This window comes from Monodon monoceros, unplaced genomic scaffold (genome assembly GCF_005190385.1).
Source record: "Monodon monoceros isolate NGI ecotype Baffin Bay Population unplaced genomic scaffold, NGI_Narwhal_1 Super_Scaffold_14, whole genome shotgun sequence".
NCBI lineage: Eukaryota > Metazoa > Chordata > Mammalia > Artiodactyla > Monodontidae > Monodon > Monodon monoceros.
In genome coordinates this window covers 59,385,595-59,402,192 of record NW_021703770.1, presented here as the reverse complement: position 1 = coordinate 59,402,192, position 16,598 = coordinate 59,385,595, and the positions used below count along the sequence as shown (strand labels likewise).

General features: G+C 38.8%; 1 protein-coding gene across 2 annotated transcripts in view; it reads left to right on the top strand.

Moving 5' to 3' along the window:
- The window catches only part of TERF1 (telomeric repeat binding factor 1), a 39,729-nt gene that overhangs the window by 14,673 nt on the left and 8,458 nt on the right, over window positions 1-16,598 (top strand). Inside the window, exons 5-8 of one of the 2 annotated variants that reach the window (XM_029223089.1) lie at window positions 2,141-2,290; window positions 3,040-3,152; window positions 6,229-6,288; window positions 7,991-8,082. In XM_029223089.1, the coding sequence (XP_029078922.1) occupies window positions 2,141-2,290; window positions 3,040-3,152; window positions 6,229-6,288; window positions 7,991-8,082 (415 nt within the window). The remainder of the gene's footprint in view (window positions 1-2,140; window positions 2,291-3,039; window positions 3,153-6,228; window positions 6,289-7,990; window positions 8,083-16,598) is intronic. The other variant, XM_029223090.1, reaches the window with a different exon arrangement.

Genomic DNA, 16,598 nt, shown 5'->3' with positions numbered 1-16,598 from the left:
GTGTGGGAGAGTTCCAGTTGCTTCACAGACCTTATATGTGGTTTTCATTATAGTCATTCAGGCAAATATGTAGTGCTATCACATTGGGTTTTAATTTCTGTTTCTTTGATGATTAATGAAGTTGAGTACCTTTTCACATGGTGGTTTGGGGGAGAGGGAATCACCTTAATTCACTGAAGGACTGAGCCTTTAGTAAGGCTTATTCTATCTCTAATTTGCCCCTGTTCCTACGGTGTAACCCTCCTGAGATTTCAGCTGGAAGCCTGGTATGTTTATTGGGTTCCCTGCCCTTACTTTTTTGCCTTAGTACTGTGAGACTACTGAAAATTCCACTCTACTTGTACGTCACAGAAGAGGAAACTTTATGGCCAGTAAGCCTAAGAGAGAAAGTGTTAACCTCACTAATATTCGTAATCAGGTTAATACCAAGTAATATATTGAAATAGCATTTCCTATACTTCTGATTGGCAATGATTAAAAATGTCTTAGCATACCAACAGTTGGCTCAAAATGTGGAGAAATGATAAAAGTGCCATACCTTCCTCTCAGAAGGGTAAATTGGTACTTAAGCTTTGGAGAGCATTTTAACAAAATCAGTAAGCATGCATTCCAGCAATTCCACTTCTAGATAAATACCCTAGAGTAACTGTTTTTACTTTCACTGCATACTTTTAAAACCATGAAGCTTTATTAAAAAAATAAAAACTGAAAAAAGAAAACTAGGCTGTACTGTGACAATTGTTCTGGGATAGAGCTTGAGAAGTGGAATTTTTTTAAAGCTTTATAGCCTTATTGTGCAACCAGCATTGAAAGAACTGTTGTCTAAGAAAAACTTGTACTGTGCCCAAGAAGACATGTAGGAAAATGTTTAATAGCATTGTGGTAATAGAAAATAGCCTACATGCTTTCAACAGGCTGGAGAGAAAGGTGAATAAATGGTATATATTTTTTAAATTTTATTTATTTATTTATTTATTTTTGACTGCGTTGGGTCTTCATTGCTGTGCGCAGGCTCTCTCCAGTTGCGGCGATGGGTGGGGGGGGGCACTCTTTGTCACGGTGCGCGGGCTTCTCATTGCGGTGGCTTCTCCTGTTGCGGATCCCGGGCTCTAGGCGTGTGGGCTTCAGTAGTTGTGGCACACGGGCTCAGTTGTTGTGGCTCGCGGGCTCTGGAGCGCAGGCTCAGTAGTTGTGGCGCACGGGCTTAGTGGCTCCGCGGCACGTGGGATCTTCCCGGACCAGGGTTTGAACCCGTGTCCCCTGGACTGACAGGCGGATTTTTAACCACTGTGCCACCAGGGAAGCCCCTAAATGGTTTTTTTTGTTTTTGTTGTTTTTGCGGTACGGGGCCCTCTCACCGTTGTGGCCTCTCCCGTTGCGGAACACAGGCTCCGGTGGCGCAGGCTCAGTGGCCATGGCTCACGGGCCCAGCCGCTCCGCGGCATGTGGGATCGTCCCGGACCGGGGCACGAACGCGTGTCCCCTGCATGGCAGGCGAACTCTCAACCACTGCGCCACCAGGGAAGCCCGAAACTTTCTATATTTTGCTCAACTCTCTGACATCCATGTTGATTTGATATTTATAGAATTACTAGTTACTTTCACTGTTGTACAGTATTCCACTGATCAAAAATACCATTTAGGGCTTTTATCAAAAATACCATTTAGGGCTTTACACCATTGGTATGAAGTTAAAACCATGCTAAACAATGCTATATATATTGTTTATGGATGCATACATATGTAGTGCAAGTGTAAAGGAATGCGTGGATGTGCTAAAGTTCTAAATTCAGGATAATGGTTACCTTGAGAAGAGGAAGACCAGGGTGGGGGAGGGTGCCATCAGATTATGGTAGTAAATAAGGCTTCTATTATACAGATAATTATTTATTTCTTAAGAAATAAAACTTGGTAATGGATATTTAGGTTCATAAGGTTTTTTAATTCTTTTGCATATGTGTAAAATATTAAATTTTTTTAAGTCAAAAAATATATTTGGTGGGCATTTAAAACGGGAGCATTTTTAAAACCTCTTGAGTTTTTGTTTATAAAGTGATTTTTTTCAATTAAATAATATGACAAAATTTCTAGTATTTTATTTGTGCTTTATGTGCTAGTAAGTTTCTTCTGTTTTCTTTAGCCTTTAAAAAGGAAATTGCTTATGATAATCTCTCAGAAAGATACATTCCATTCCATTTTTCAACACTTCAGCTACAACCACATGATGGAGAAAATTAAGAGTTACGTGAATTATGTGCTAAATGAAAAATCGTCAACCTTTCTAATGAAGGTATGCATATTTCAGAGAGATTCTAAACAGACTTAAGAGTAATTGTTACAATAAAGGAGAATACTTGAAATAGAAATTCTTCAAAACTAATCAGAATTTTATTTAGTGATTTTGTAGAAGAATGTGGTGAAATGTTATAATTAGTGGATCTAAAGGGTTTATTGGTTATCTTTGTAGTATTTTTACAACTTTTCAAAGTAAAAGTTGGGGAAATTTTTCAAAATAGAAAGTTGAGGGGAAAGTTATCAAAATGAATTAAGAAATAAGTGAAAATAAATAGTTTAATTAAATTTAAATGAAATTTTTAGCATATTTTTGGGAAAAGTCAAATTGGACTGAAGAAGGGTCATTAAAATTTTTCTTTTTACACTTTATCTTGTGTTAGCCTCAAAAAGTTTTAACTTAATATGTTATACGAGAGCATTAATTTGAGATAGTTTTATTTTAAAATACATAGAATCTTTAAAAAAATTTTTTTTAAGTAATCTTTTATCTTAACACTGACTAGAGAGCATTGTCTGTATCAAGTACCTTTGCAAGGAAAGCCCTTCTCCATAATTCTTATTAACCAAGCAGGTTGCTGATGGTGATATCATAGTTACTGAGGAAAATAACAATGCACTGCCCTTTATTGACCTGTGACAAGACACTTGGGTTATGACTTTCAAAGAACAAGAAGGCTTAATTAAATGTTACTTGTTTTAAATGTCTTAATGCATCCCTTCGTCTCCTGCAACCCCCTTTTTAAGGCAGCAGCAAAAGTAGTGGAAAGTAAAAGAGCAAGAACAGCAGCTTCTCAAGATAAACCTAATAGTAATGATATTGAATTGGAAACGGAAGCTAATTTGGATATAGGAGAAAGGTTTGTAAATTCATTAGTATATTTTTTGTCTTATGAATGTAATATCTATGTAAAAGTGATGCTAGCGAACCATTGTTAATAAAAATGATTATCGAGTAGTGGGTATATTGCGTTACTGATGGCTAACATTTGGATGTTTGGGAGTGCTGTAGAGTTAGGGCTTACGCATATTCTGTTACATATGCTAAGCAAAAGTAGAGAGAAAATAGCACTGTGTAGCTAGTGTGAGTGGCATCATTTATCATTCTCAGGGAACATGAGCTCTAGAACAGTGTTGATGTTGAAAGCCTGAGTCATCTGTGCCCCTTAGTTCTCAAATCCTACATGCCCTCATGTGACTGTGGTACTGAGGGTTATTCTAATATGTTAAAATATTGTTCATCTTCTCTAAGGGTAGGCTAACTGCTTCATCTGGTGCGCAAGTGCAGAAACAGTGATTTGCTCCAGCGTGGGAGGGAAACAAGCCTGTGTCAGTCCTACAAGTTGAGAGACGAGAGTTCAGTTTCTAAAATTATTTCTTCTTTAGGGATTTTCAAGGGTAATTTTTACAGAATTGGCTTTTACCTTTTGCTTTAGAAACTAACCCTACTGAAGAAGATAAACTCTACCATTATAATGATCTTTTCTACTGAACCTGTGGTCCATTCCTCCTCTTCATCCACCCTTAAACCAAGGCCAAATAGTCAAATCCTTCTGGTCTCTGGATGGATGTATTTGGCAGTGGATGTAATATTACTCTTTTCTTGGGACCATGACGTAAGCGCTGTAAGTCCCCATCTTAACTACTTATTGAGAGGTGGGGATTGGAGTCAGAGTTGGATAGACATGGCATTGGTCGCACTTCAGGACTGAGCTCAGTCTTACAGTTCTTTTTGTCCCTGCCTATCAGAGCATGATCTGTTCCTCACTGCTTCATCTCCCCAAGGGCTCTATTGCAGTCTTATTGCTCATTGGGTTTTTCCTAAGACCCATTTTGAGAAGTAGGGATTTCATTTTTATTGGCTCAGTTATTTCATTTTGTTTAGGAAATCAAAGTTTAGTAGTACCAAGACCCAATGCATTCTATGGCCCAGGCTTCCTGCCTACTGTAATACTGCCTTCAAGTAAAATAAGATTAGAACTTACCGTGATTCTTGCATATAATGAACATGTTTCCTATGTATTCTTCTAATGTAGTACTACCCACTTATTTCAAATGCCTTCCTAGACACAAACACAGTTCAGTGTGTAAAACAGAGCTCTAGATGTTCTCATCTGTCTCTCTACCCTAACTCTCCTCCTTTACCTCACACATCCAGTTGGTTATCTCCCCAAGTGTTACGAATTCCATATCAGAAATGCCTCTCTAATCCATTCTTGCCATTTATATCCTAGATTATTACTTAGCTTTGTGCCACACAAATCCATTCTTGATGTGACTTCCAGGGTTACCTTCCCATAAAAATAAATCTGTTTAACTCACTTCCCAGCTTAATAACCTCTGTTGGCTTTCTGTTTCCTACTTGATGAATTAGATTTTGGTTTTTGTTTTTTTTTTTTTTTTTGCGATACGCAGGCCTCTCACTGTTGCGGCCTCTCCCGTTGCGGAGCGCAGGCTCAGTGGCCATGGCTCACGGGCCCAGCCGCTCCGCGGCATGTGGGATCTTCCCGGACCGGGGCACGAACCCATGTCCCCTGCATCGGCAGGCGGACTCTCAACCACTGCACCACCAGGGAAGCCCGATGAATTAGATTTTATTGCATGGCTTTCAAAGCCGTATATAGCCCCTTTCTGGGTGGTTTTTTTTTTTTTCCCCCCTCATATACACCTTGTCCCTAAGCATTAGCCCCTCACTGCCCACATCCATGGCACTTTGTAGCTCTACAACTTGATCTTCAAATATTACAAGTTCTTTCATGCCTTGACTCTTGCTTCAATTTTGGATTTCCTTCTTTCTCTTCAAGGTAAGCTCTTATTTGCCATTCAAGTTCTAGCTCAAACTTCACCTATAAGAAGTCCTGTTGAGCTCTGAGCAGAGTTGTCACTTGTGTGCTCCCACAGCACCAAGTCATACCTCTATAGGAGGACTTATCTTCGAGAATAACATATCTGTTTACCTATCTGTCTCACTAGATGGAGAGTTTTTTGGAGGTTCTTAAATAGCTTTGAATCCTTGGTGCGCAGTTCATTACCAGGCATGCATTACATCTTGTAGTGCACTAGACACAGGGAGAAAAACCAAAAACTAGACATGGTAAAGATAAGAATCAAGCAAATATCAAAACCATCCTGGGAGTCAAATTCACCAGTTTCAAGGCAAGAATGAATAAGACGTAAGTAAAGCAAGGATAGAAACAGAAGTGTGATTTCAAGGTCCGACAAATGCCGGGAAAGGTGAAACCCTCGTGCTGTTAATACTAGATGAAATATTTTGTTCTGGTAAAGCTTATAAACTATTTGAGGCAATAAGAATTACAGACTTGAAACAGAAACAGTAGCAGACATTACATAATCTGTTGTTAAAGTTTAAAGATAGACTTAAATGCTGAAGGAGTTTGAGGGACAGCTTCAAGAAAGTGTGAACATGGAGCCGGACCTTGAAGGATGGTTAAGGTTTTTACAGGTGGATGGAAGAAGAAATGTCATTTCAGGAGAGAGGAAGAGTTCCAGTGAAGGCATCGAGCTGTAGATGGTCATGCTGTGTTTGTCGGAGCTAATTTTAACTATAGAAGAGGGGAGGAATTTTATTAAAAAGGCAGGTTGGAGACTGCTGGGGAGGATAAGAAATTAAACTTGAATTCATAGAAATAAAGATCCATGAGGGAGTTTTTGAAAGAGTGACATTGTGAATGCTCAGTTACAGCTCAATTCTGCTGAACTTATGTTTGGGGAAGACATTGATTTAATGTCTCTGGTAAGCACATCTGGGCAAAAATTATCCATGTTGTAATAGACGGTAAAGGTCTTAATTTTACCAGAGTTTCTTTCCAGAGATACGTTTTATAAGTTGAAAAATGGCTTGATTATGTGGAAAGTACAGTCCTGATGAAAAGTTTCTCTTGTTTACATTCTTACAAATGTTTTCTTCTTTTAAAGTGTTAGTGACAAACAGTCTGCGGTAACTGAATCCTCAGGGGATACAGTATCCTTATTGAGGTGAAGTAAATTGACATTTTTCTTCTCTGTGTTTAAAATCTTTGAAAAAATTCATGCAAACCTAGGTAGGTTATAATAACTGCCATGCAAATGGTATGGTTTGAAGAATTATCGCAGGGTCCTACTTACCTCCACAAATATTTAAGACCCTGATGGGTCTTGAAAAGCCAAACTATGGAGACCTGCGTCTTGGGATCCTGGGTTGTTTCACATTATTTCTACAAGGAGTGCACGTGGAGGGAGTACCTGGACTTAAAGCAAATAATTAGTAAACTCTTATTCTGTCAGAAACAAGGGTGTGATGCTGGGGCAGGAAGGGGATGGAGCTTACATTTCTGATGAATGCCCCAAATTGCGATTTTATGAAATTACTTAAAAAGCTGTTTAATCTATTAGAAATGCTATAACAGACAATGTAACATGTTCAGAGAGCAGAACGTCTGCATGAATGATTTCATAGTGTAGAGCAGTTGGGACGCTAAATGGAACTGTGGGGCGGGGGTGGCTGACTTGGTGTGGAGGAGGTCACTGGAGATGAGGAGTTGAGGGGCCAGTTTGTTATCTGGGTTATCCATGGAAACACGGAAATAATTCATGGTGATGGTGGCACTCGGGGATAGAGAAAGATCTGCGAATCATGGGAGGTGCTTGGAAGGATAGTGAAAGATTATGGAGCATGGTAGATAGCGATACACCTCAGTGGCATGAATCCTCAAAGGCTAAGATTTCTGTGGAAGCAGGATCCTGAAGGTGGCATCCGTTAGGAAATGGAAAGTATAAAGACCCACCTCTCGGAGCCTGTGGTTTGCGGAAGATGAAGCTAATCTCTACTTAAGGAGGCCACAAAGGAGAGAAATATTGTTCCCAGGGGAGAGCTAGACTTTAGACAGACGACGAAGTTGAGACTGGCATTCCAGAGAGCACAGTTGAAAGTTTGGGGACGGCGGGAAAGCATTAGTAGGTTGCATAGAGCGCTTACAGGGGTCAAAGTATAGATTTTAGGTGGTGATAAAATAGCTGCCTAAGCTTAGCTGAACTTTTTTTTTTTCCATTTTAGTCTGTTCCTTTGTAAGTTTGAATAATACGAACATTGCAGGTTGTCAAAAAATTCTGTCACATCCTGTATTTCCAAACAGTCTTACCTTTCCAGAAAGCCCTTTCTGGAATCTATGAAGATAAGTGATAACTACCATCATGTATAAAGGAATTTTGGAATTTCTCTAATTGGAATGCCAAAAGAATCTTGATTTCTGAGTAGATGAGATGGAGAAAATAAATGGGAGAGAGGGAAGTCTGAAGAAGAAAAATCTTAAGAGGCTAAAGATTAAGATGGGGCGTTAGGACTTCCCTGGTGGCGCAGTGGTTGGGAGTCCGTCTGCCGAGGCAGGGAACGCGGGTTCGTGCCCCGGTCCGGGAGGATCCCATGTGCAGCGGAGTGGCTGGGCCTGTGGGCTGTGGCCGCTGGGCCTGCGCGTCCGGAGCCTGTGCTCCGCGACGGTAGAGGCCACGGCAGTGAGAGGCCCGCGTACCGCAAAAAAAAAAAAAAAAAAAAAGGTGGGGCATTAGTGCAAGGAGAGCACCAAAGGGAAACAGACCAAAGTAGAGGCAGGTCCTGGATAGAGATTGAGACAAATCATCTACCTTTTTCTATAGCTTTGCTAGTCTTTGCAGAACGAGTCACAAGCTTTTGTGTTTCATTTAGGTCTCACAAAAATCTCTTCTTATCTAAGTTGAAACATGGAAGCCGACAACAAGATGTTGATAAGAAAGAGGAAAGAGCGGAAACTCTTCAAAGTAAGTACATTTATTACAGTTTTCAGAGTGGAGAATCGATACTTGAAAGCGATCCAGCCCTTGACCACACCCCACAACACACAAACACACATCAGAAAACTAAAGCACGAAGGGATTAAATGTCATGACTTCAAAGAGATAGTTAGAGGTGGTGCTTAATTTAGAAAGTTAAAGTTGGTTCTTGTTATTTACGGTAATGTTCTATAAGGTCATTGTGAACACTTAGTGAATACTGAATGATTACAGGGGAATACAGGGTTAGGTTCTTTTGAGCCTATGGTTACAACATTTTGGTCAACTATTCAATACATAACCTTGTTTTATGTGTTTCTGTTTATTTATTTAGGCCGCACCATGTGGCATGCGGGATCTTAGTTCCCCGACCAGGAATGGAACCCGTGCCCCCCACAGTGGAAGCACGGAGTCTTAACCACTGGACCGCCACGGAAGTCCCTGTTTCTGTTTAAAGAAACCTTATTTAATATACATTGTTGATTCATTAACATTGAACCCAGGCCAACAACACTGTAACTCACGCCTGAATGAAGCTTACCTAACCACATATTTTTCTCTGTAAGGAACATCATACATAGCCTTCTTGCACTCAAGAACACTAGACAGCACTTCCACAATACACTTGGGGAAAATTTTAAACAGCAGAATTACCCCCAAAAAAGCACAAAAATATGGCACTAAATAGACCGTAAAAAGAACAATTATTTCTAGCCTGGAAGCTAAAATAAGAAAGCAGAGCTTCACCTTGTTTAACCTCAGCTGGGAACATGAACTCAAATATTTTGCCACTCTGTGCATGTCCACCAGTGTCCACAAAAGCACTGCAAGTTTTGATTTTTGTTACAACTTTCAGCAGGTAGGTGAATTTTCAAATACCAGAATCCTTGAATATAATGAGGATTGACTATGTATAGACTCTGGCATTGCAGATTGCATTTAGAATTTATTCCTCATTGCATTTAGAATTTATTATCCTTATAAAAGGCATTGCTAGATTTAAAAAACAAGCAACAATAACCAAAAAAAAAAAAATCTTAAAAGCAGTCTGTAATTATTTTCGATTATAATTGTAAGTTCCTCCTTGGTATATATTCATTCAAAAAATGTTTATTGAACCCGTACTATGTTCTAATGCAAGGATTTTTAAACTTTATTGATCCAAATCTAAATACTTACCGATCAGTATAAAAATAATAGATGTACCAACTTGATTCCAGGTACATAGTATGCCTGAAGTAAATATTAATTGAATAAATTTATTCTTAGCTGATGGCTGATGATAGGGCCACTGTTAGCTAGTATTTGTAAATTACAGCTCTAAAACATTTACATCTGTAGATATTATCATCGTCCTCACTTTAAAGATGGTAAAGTTAAACTCAAAGAAATATTTGCTTCATGTTGGTGGAGTTCCTAGCTGCAAAATGACTAGGAATCATAATTCTAGAGTAAAATAATTTGGGGATTTTCCTGGACTTTTAATTTCATAATACAAAGTTCAAAGAAATGGAAGCATACACTTTTTTACACTCTAGCTGATCAGTAATTGTACCAATGAAGACCATAGTCACATTGTAGAGTGGGTTGACAGTGACTATGGATATTGAACCTAGAAGATCCTGTGAGTTTTAGTACATTTCTTGACTTTCTGTTAGATGTTAGTAATATATACATATACCTTCCAAAAAAGTCCAAGTTGCTTAAATGTTACCTAGGTATCCTCTTTTTCCTAATAGAGGATATTTATTTCGTTCATGCTAAACATTTAAAAAAAAATTTTTTTAGACATCTTTTAAAAACAATTTTTTTCAGTTTTGTAAAATTGCTATGTACTTTTAAAAAATCAAGTAATTCAGAAAAATTGAAAAAAAATCACTTAAATGCTTTCTATGCAGAAAAGTCTCACCAGCATTCAGTGAAATGATTAATATTTGAGTTAAAAGCTTTTTATCTATAAACTCAATCCTCAAAACAATCTGGATCAGTACTTTTTTTTTTTTTAATCACTCCCATTTTACAGATGAGGAAGCTGAGACAAAAAGAGGTTAAGTGTAAAAAGCCCTTGGTCACACAGGTCATGAACAGAACCAGAGCCAGAATTTGAAATCAGACATTTCCGACTTCAGAGCCCATGTCCTTAAATACTGAGATAGATAGACTGCCTCAATGGAAGAATAGATAGAATCAAAGCAAATAAAAATTTATAAAAATGTGATGAGGTTACATATGTACTTTAAAATATATTTACATTTACTTTTTTGAAGGTGAAACTGAAGGATTCAATGAACTTCACATAAATGCTGTTTTATAAGAAATATATCAGTAAGCCATATGATTCCTCCAAAATGAAGAATAAATAATATGAATTGCTTTGATAGGTTGGGTCAGTTTGCCTCTATAACTAAATTTCAACTTTAGACTACTGATTGATTTCAGCTGTAATGGGTGAGATTAGCACAAAAATTTTGGCTAAATGTAGTATTCTTTGGAAATACTTTTCCTTACAACTTTGCAGATTTTGCTCCATTATTTTCTCACTTTATGAGAGCTGCTGTGGACAATCTGACATCAACCTGACTTTTTCCCCCTTTGTATATGAGTTGCTTTTTCTTCATAGTTGCCCAAGTTTTTCTAATATGTGCATTTAATGCTATGAATTTTCCTTTAATTACTGCCTTAGTTGCATCCCACAAATTTTTATATATTTACATTTTCATCAAAATATATTTTTTTATTTCCCTTGAGACGTTTTTCTTTGATCTTCCGGGCTATTAAGAAGCTCTTCATTTGGGCTTCCCTGGTGGCACAGTGGTTAAGAATCCGCCTGCCAATGCAGGGGACACAGGTTCGAGCCCTGGTCTGGGGAGATGCCACATGCCGTGGAGTAACTAAGCCCGTGCGCCACAGCTACTGAGCCTGTGCTTTAGAGCCCACGAGCCACAACTACTGAGCCTGAGTGCCACAACCACTGAAGCCCGCGCTCCTAGAGCCCGTGCTCTGCAACAAGAGAAGCCACCTAATGAGAAGCCCGTGCACTGTGACGAAGAGCAGCCCCCTCTCGCCGCAGCTAGAGAAAAGCCCGCGTGCAGCAACAAAGATGCAACGCAGCCAAAAATAAAAATAAATAAATAAATTTATTTAAAAAAAAAAAAGAAGCAGCAGCTCTTTGTTTAATTTCCAAAAATTTTAGGATATTCTAGATACCTGTCTATTAATGATTTCCAATTAATTCGGTTCCGACCTGAGAATATGCTTTGAGGATTTCTTTCTTTTTCTTTTTTAATTTAAGATTTGCTTTATGGCCCAGAATATGGTCTGTCTTGGTGACTGTTGATGTGCACTTCAGAAGAATGTGAATTTTGCTATTGTTGAGTGGAGTGTTATAAAATGTCGATTAGGTCAAATTGATTCATAGTGCTTCTCAGGTGTTCTGTATGCATGCTTATTTTTTGTCTTCTTGTTCACTAATTACTGAGAGAGAAGTATTGAAATCTCCACCTATATATGAATTTCTCTTAATTATTAATCTCCGTTAATTTATTTTTGCCTTTTTGATCCTCTAGCACCTGTTAGAACAGTTCCCAATATGAAAATCTCTGTTCAAAATAACTGGTGTGGTTTCCATTAACCTCACCAACACATATGATCTGTTCCTGCACTGATACCATATTGTCTCAATTACTGTAGTTTAGTAATAACTCAGTGTGTGATAGGGCAATTTCTTTCATCTTTTTGTTATTCTTTAGGAGTATCTTGAGTATTCTTGGTGTTTTGGTCTTCCATATTGTTGGGGGAAGAAAACCACTTTATAGAAGATTGCAAGCAGTGAAGCTGCTACCACTCCATAGGTGCCAAAAGTAGACAACAAGACTTGGGTCAGAACATGACGGTTTATTACAGCACAACAGATAGCAACAGCATATGGCATCAGCGTAGTTGTGCTGGTTCCCCTCGCCAGGTCCCAAAGACAGTGTAGTGGGCCCAGGTAGATGCTCTGCAGGCAGTAGGTTGTACTGCAAGGAGGAACCTGGGGCCAAGGGCACTTTTAGAGTAAGCAGCAAGCAAAACGTAGCAAATAATCCAGTTGCCTTCCCCTGGAGAGAGTTAGTTACATGGTGGTCAGACCGTGGTTCCCTTGACCTATTTAGGTTCCTGACTAACTGTAGAAACTGTTTAGTATCAGGGAATGAGTAAGCCTTGTTGTACATTCAGCAAGAACTGAAGGGATGCTCAGGGCCCATGATGGACTAACTCTTCTAATACATAATTTTAGAATAATCTTGTTAAATTCTACAAAGAACCCTGTTGAAATTTTGATTTAAAATTACATTGTAATAGTAGACAGTTTTCTTTTTTTGTTTTTTTAAATTAATTTATTTTTGGCTGTGTTGGGTCTTCGTTGTCGTGCACAGGCTTTCTCTGGTTGCGGCGAGCAGGGGCTACTCTTCGTTGCGGTGCGCGGGCTTCTCACTGCGGTGGCTTCTCTTGTTGCGGAGCGTGGGCTCTAGGTTCACAGGCTTCAGTAGTTGCAGCATGCAGGCTCAGTAGTTGTGGCTCGTGGGCTCTAGAGTGCAGGCTCAGTAGTTGTGGCGCATGGGCTTAGTTGTTCTGCAGCACCAGGGCTCAAACCCATCACTTGCATTGGCAGGCGGATTCTTAACCACTGCGCCACTGGGGAAGTCCTAGTAGACAATTTTGGAGACAGCTGACACAATTATATTGTCTTCCTCTACATGAACAAAAAGCATATTTCTTTATTTAGATTGTCTTACATATATATATTCTTATAACTTGTATATGTGCATGCACACACGCATATATATAGTAAAGCTTATAATTTACTACATACAGATCTTGACTGCATTTGCTGGATTTATCCCTAAGAATGTTAAATATTTTATTACTATTGTAAATATTATCTTTTGACTATTTTAGTTAAATATTTTAACTGTTGCTAATGTACAGAAACACTGTTGAGTTTTGTTTATTGATCTTATATGCAACCACCTTGCTAAACCCTTTTTAATTCTATGTGTGTATTCTTTTAGGTTTTCTATACAGTTGACCCTTAAACAACATGGGGATCAGGGGCACCGACTCCTGTGCAGTCAATGCATCCTACTATCTCTGCCTCAAAAACAAAAGAATTGATAAGTGATTCACCTGAGGGCAGGAAGCTGAAACAGTTAGCAGAATCAGAACTCAAACCCTAGTTCTTTTGATTCCACATATTGTGATCGCTAATTGAACACAAACTCTTCCCCACACTTAAAGATCTGTAAAATGAAAATACAGGTACTATGTTTATTGAAAAAAAAAATCCGTGTATAAGTGGGCCCATATAGTTCAAACCCATGTTATTCAAGGGTCAACTGTACACACAATTTTCTTTCAATAATTACCATTCTGTTTCTTTTGAGTTGCATATACATTTATTTCTTGTCTTACTAAACTGTGAATAAGAGGGAAAGAGGGAAGGGTTTACTTCTTACACTGTGTCAAATACTCCTTAAACATTATATTAAGAAATTACAACAATTCTATAAAGTAAATATTATTCCTTTTTTAAACAGATAATGAAAAGGCAGGCACTAGGAGGTGAGATGACGTTTAAAGGCATAAAAGAATCAAGAGGGCTTCCCTGGTGGTGCAGTGGTTGAGAGTCCGCCTGCCGATGCAGGGGACACAGGTTCGTGCCCCGGTCCAGGAAGATCCCACATGCTGCGGAGCGGCTGGGCCCGTGAGCCATGGCCTCTGAGCCTGCGCGTCCGGAGCCTGTGCTCTGCGGCGGGAGAGGCCACAACAGTGAGAGGCCCGTGTACCGCAAAAAAAAAAAAAAAGAAGCAAAGCTAGATACAGACTATACCTCATGACCTATGTTTGAGCATCCTGTCTTACTTAGAAATTACCCAGATATCCAAAATTATACTTACCGTTTATACTAGATTTTAAAGTTAACTAAGGATCTTGGGAATTATATTTAAGCTGACCTATTACAGAACCTAATTACTGCTGCTATCAAAAAGTTTGTCAGAATTATACTTCAGTTTAGTTAAACACATATTTTTTTTCTTATTATCTATTTTATACATATTAGTGTATATATGTCAATCCCTATCTCCCAATTCATCCCACCACCCCCTGCCCCACTTTCCCCCCTTGGTGTCCCTGTTTGTTCTCTACATCTGTGTCTCAATTTCTGCCCTGCAAACTGGTGCATCTGTACCATTTTTCTAGGTTCCACATATATGCGTTAATATACGATATTTGTTTTTCTCTTTCTGACTTACTTCACTCCGTATGACTGTCTCTAGATCCATCCACGTCTCTACAAATGACCCAATTTCGTTCCTTTTTATGGCTGAGTAATATTCCATTGTATATATGTACCACATCTTCTTTATCCATTCGTCTGTCGATGGGCATTTAAGTTGCTTCTATGACCTGGCTATTGTAAATAGTGCTGCAGTGAACATTGGGGTGCATGTGTTTTTTTGAATTACGGTTTTCTTTGGGTATATGCCCAGTAGTGGGATTGCTGGGTCATATGGTAGTTCTATTTTTAGTTTTTTAAGGAACCTCCATACTGTTCTCCATAGTGGCTGTATCAGTTTACATTCCCACTGACAGTACAAGAGGGTTCCCTTTTCTCCACACCCTCTCCAGCATTTGCTGTTTGTAGATTTTCTTCTGATGATGCCCATTCTAACTGATGTGACGTGATACCTCATTGTAGTTTTGATTTGCATTTCTCTAATAATTAGTGATGTTGAGCATCTTTTCATGTGCTTCTTGGCCATCTGTATGTCTTTTTTGGAGAAATGTCTGTTTGGGTCTTCTGCCCTTTTTTTTCTTTTACACTTTAAACATCTTACAATTTTATTTGTCACTCATACCTCAGGAAAGGGGGAAAAAAAGTAAATATATTAGCTTGGTAGAGTCTTTGGTAGAATTAAGAATATAACTGGGCAACACCTTGCAATTCTGTAGTACAGTATCACAAGTAGTGTATTGACATTAATTCAACCAAGATATAAAGTAGTTGCATCACCGCAAGGATACCTTGTGTTGCCCTATTATAGCAGATATAACTGTTTTAAAAGTTTATTTTTTACTTCTGGTTGGTACTACTATAAATTCTAAATAATATGTTTGTATTTGCATTTCTTTCAACAATTGCTCTTAAACTAGGAACTTTAATACTCACTTCCAGAGTTTTATTAGTTTTAAATCTACTGTTGGTTGTCTTTATAACTCGAAATAATATACTGCTATATTTTATTTGATTTTAGATAATACCTCCTGACTCCCTATAATGTGAAAGAAGGAAATTACCACTCCTTCACCTCACTTTTCTTCTACCCACGTTTTCTGCCTTCTCACTGCTGTCCTCTGTACCCTACTTTTACATTGTCAAGGTTTACAATATTGTACATCTTTTTTATGTTAATTTAACTTTTTTAACATCTTTATTGGAGTATAATTGCTTCACAATGGTGTGTTGTGTTAGTTTCTGCTTTATAACAAAATGAATCAGCTATACATATATCCCCATATCTCCTCCCTCTTGCGTCTTCCTCCCACCCTCCCTATCCCACCCCTCTAGGTGGTGGTCACAAAGCACCGAGCTGATCTCCCTGTGCTATGCGGCTGCTTCCCAGTAGCTATCTATTTTACATTTGGTAATATTCGTAAGTCCATGCCACTCTCTCACTTCATCCCAGCTTACCCTTCCCCCTCCCCGTGTCCTCAAGTCCATTCTCTCTGCCCTTTTTTTTTTTTTTTTTTCCTGCGGTACGCGGGCCTCTCACTGTTGCGGCTCTCCCATTGTGGAGCACAGGCTCCAGATGCACAGGCTCAGTGGCAATGGCTCACGGGCCCAGCCGCTCCGCGGCATGTGGGATCTTCCCGGACTGGGACATGAACCTGTGTCCCCTGCATCGGCAGGCGGATTCCCAACCATTGCACCACCAGGGAAGCCCTGCCCATTTTTTGATTGGGTTGTTTTTTTTAATATTGTGCTGCATGAGCTGTTTATATATTTTGGATATTAATCCTCTGTCCATTGATTCGTTTGCAAATATTTTCTCCCATTCTGAGGGTTGTCTTTTTGTCTTGTTTGTAGTTTGCTTTGCAAAAGCTTTTCAGTTTCATTAGGTCCCATTTGTTTATTTTTGTTTTTATTTCCATTACTCTAGGAAGTGGATCAAAAAAGATCTTGCTGTTATTTATGTCAAAGAGTGTTCTTCCTGTGTTTTTCTCTAAGAGTTTTATAGTGTCCGGTCTTACATTTAGGTCTCTAATCCATTTTGAGTTTATTTTTGTGTATGGTGTTAGGGAGTGTTCTAATTTCATTCTTTTACATGTAGCTGTCCAGTTTTCCCTGCACCACTTATTGAAGAGACTGTCTTTTTTCTCCATTGTGTATCCTTGCCTCCTTTGTCATAGATTAGTTGACCATAGGTGCGTGGGTTTATCTCTGGGCTTTCTATCCTAGAATG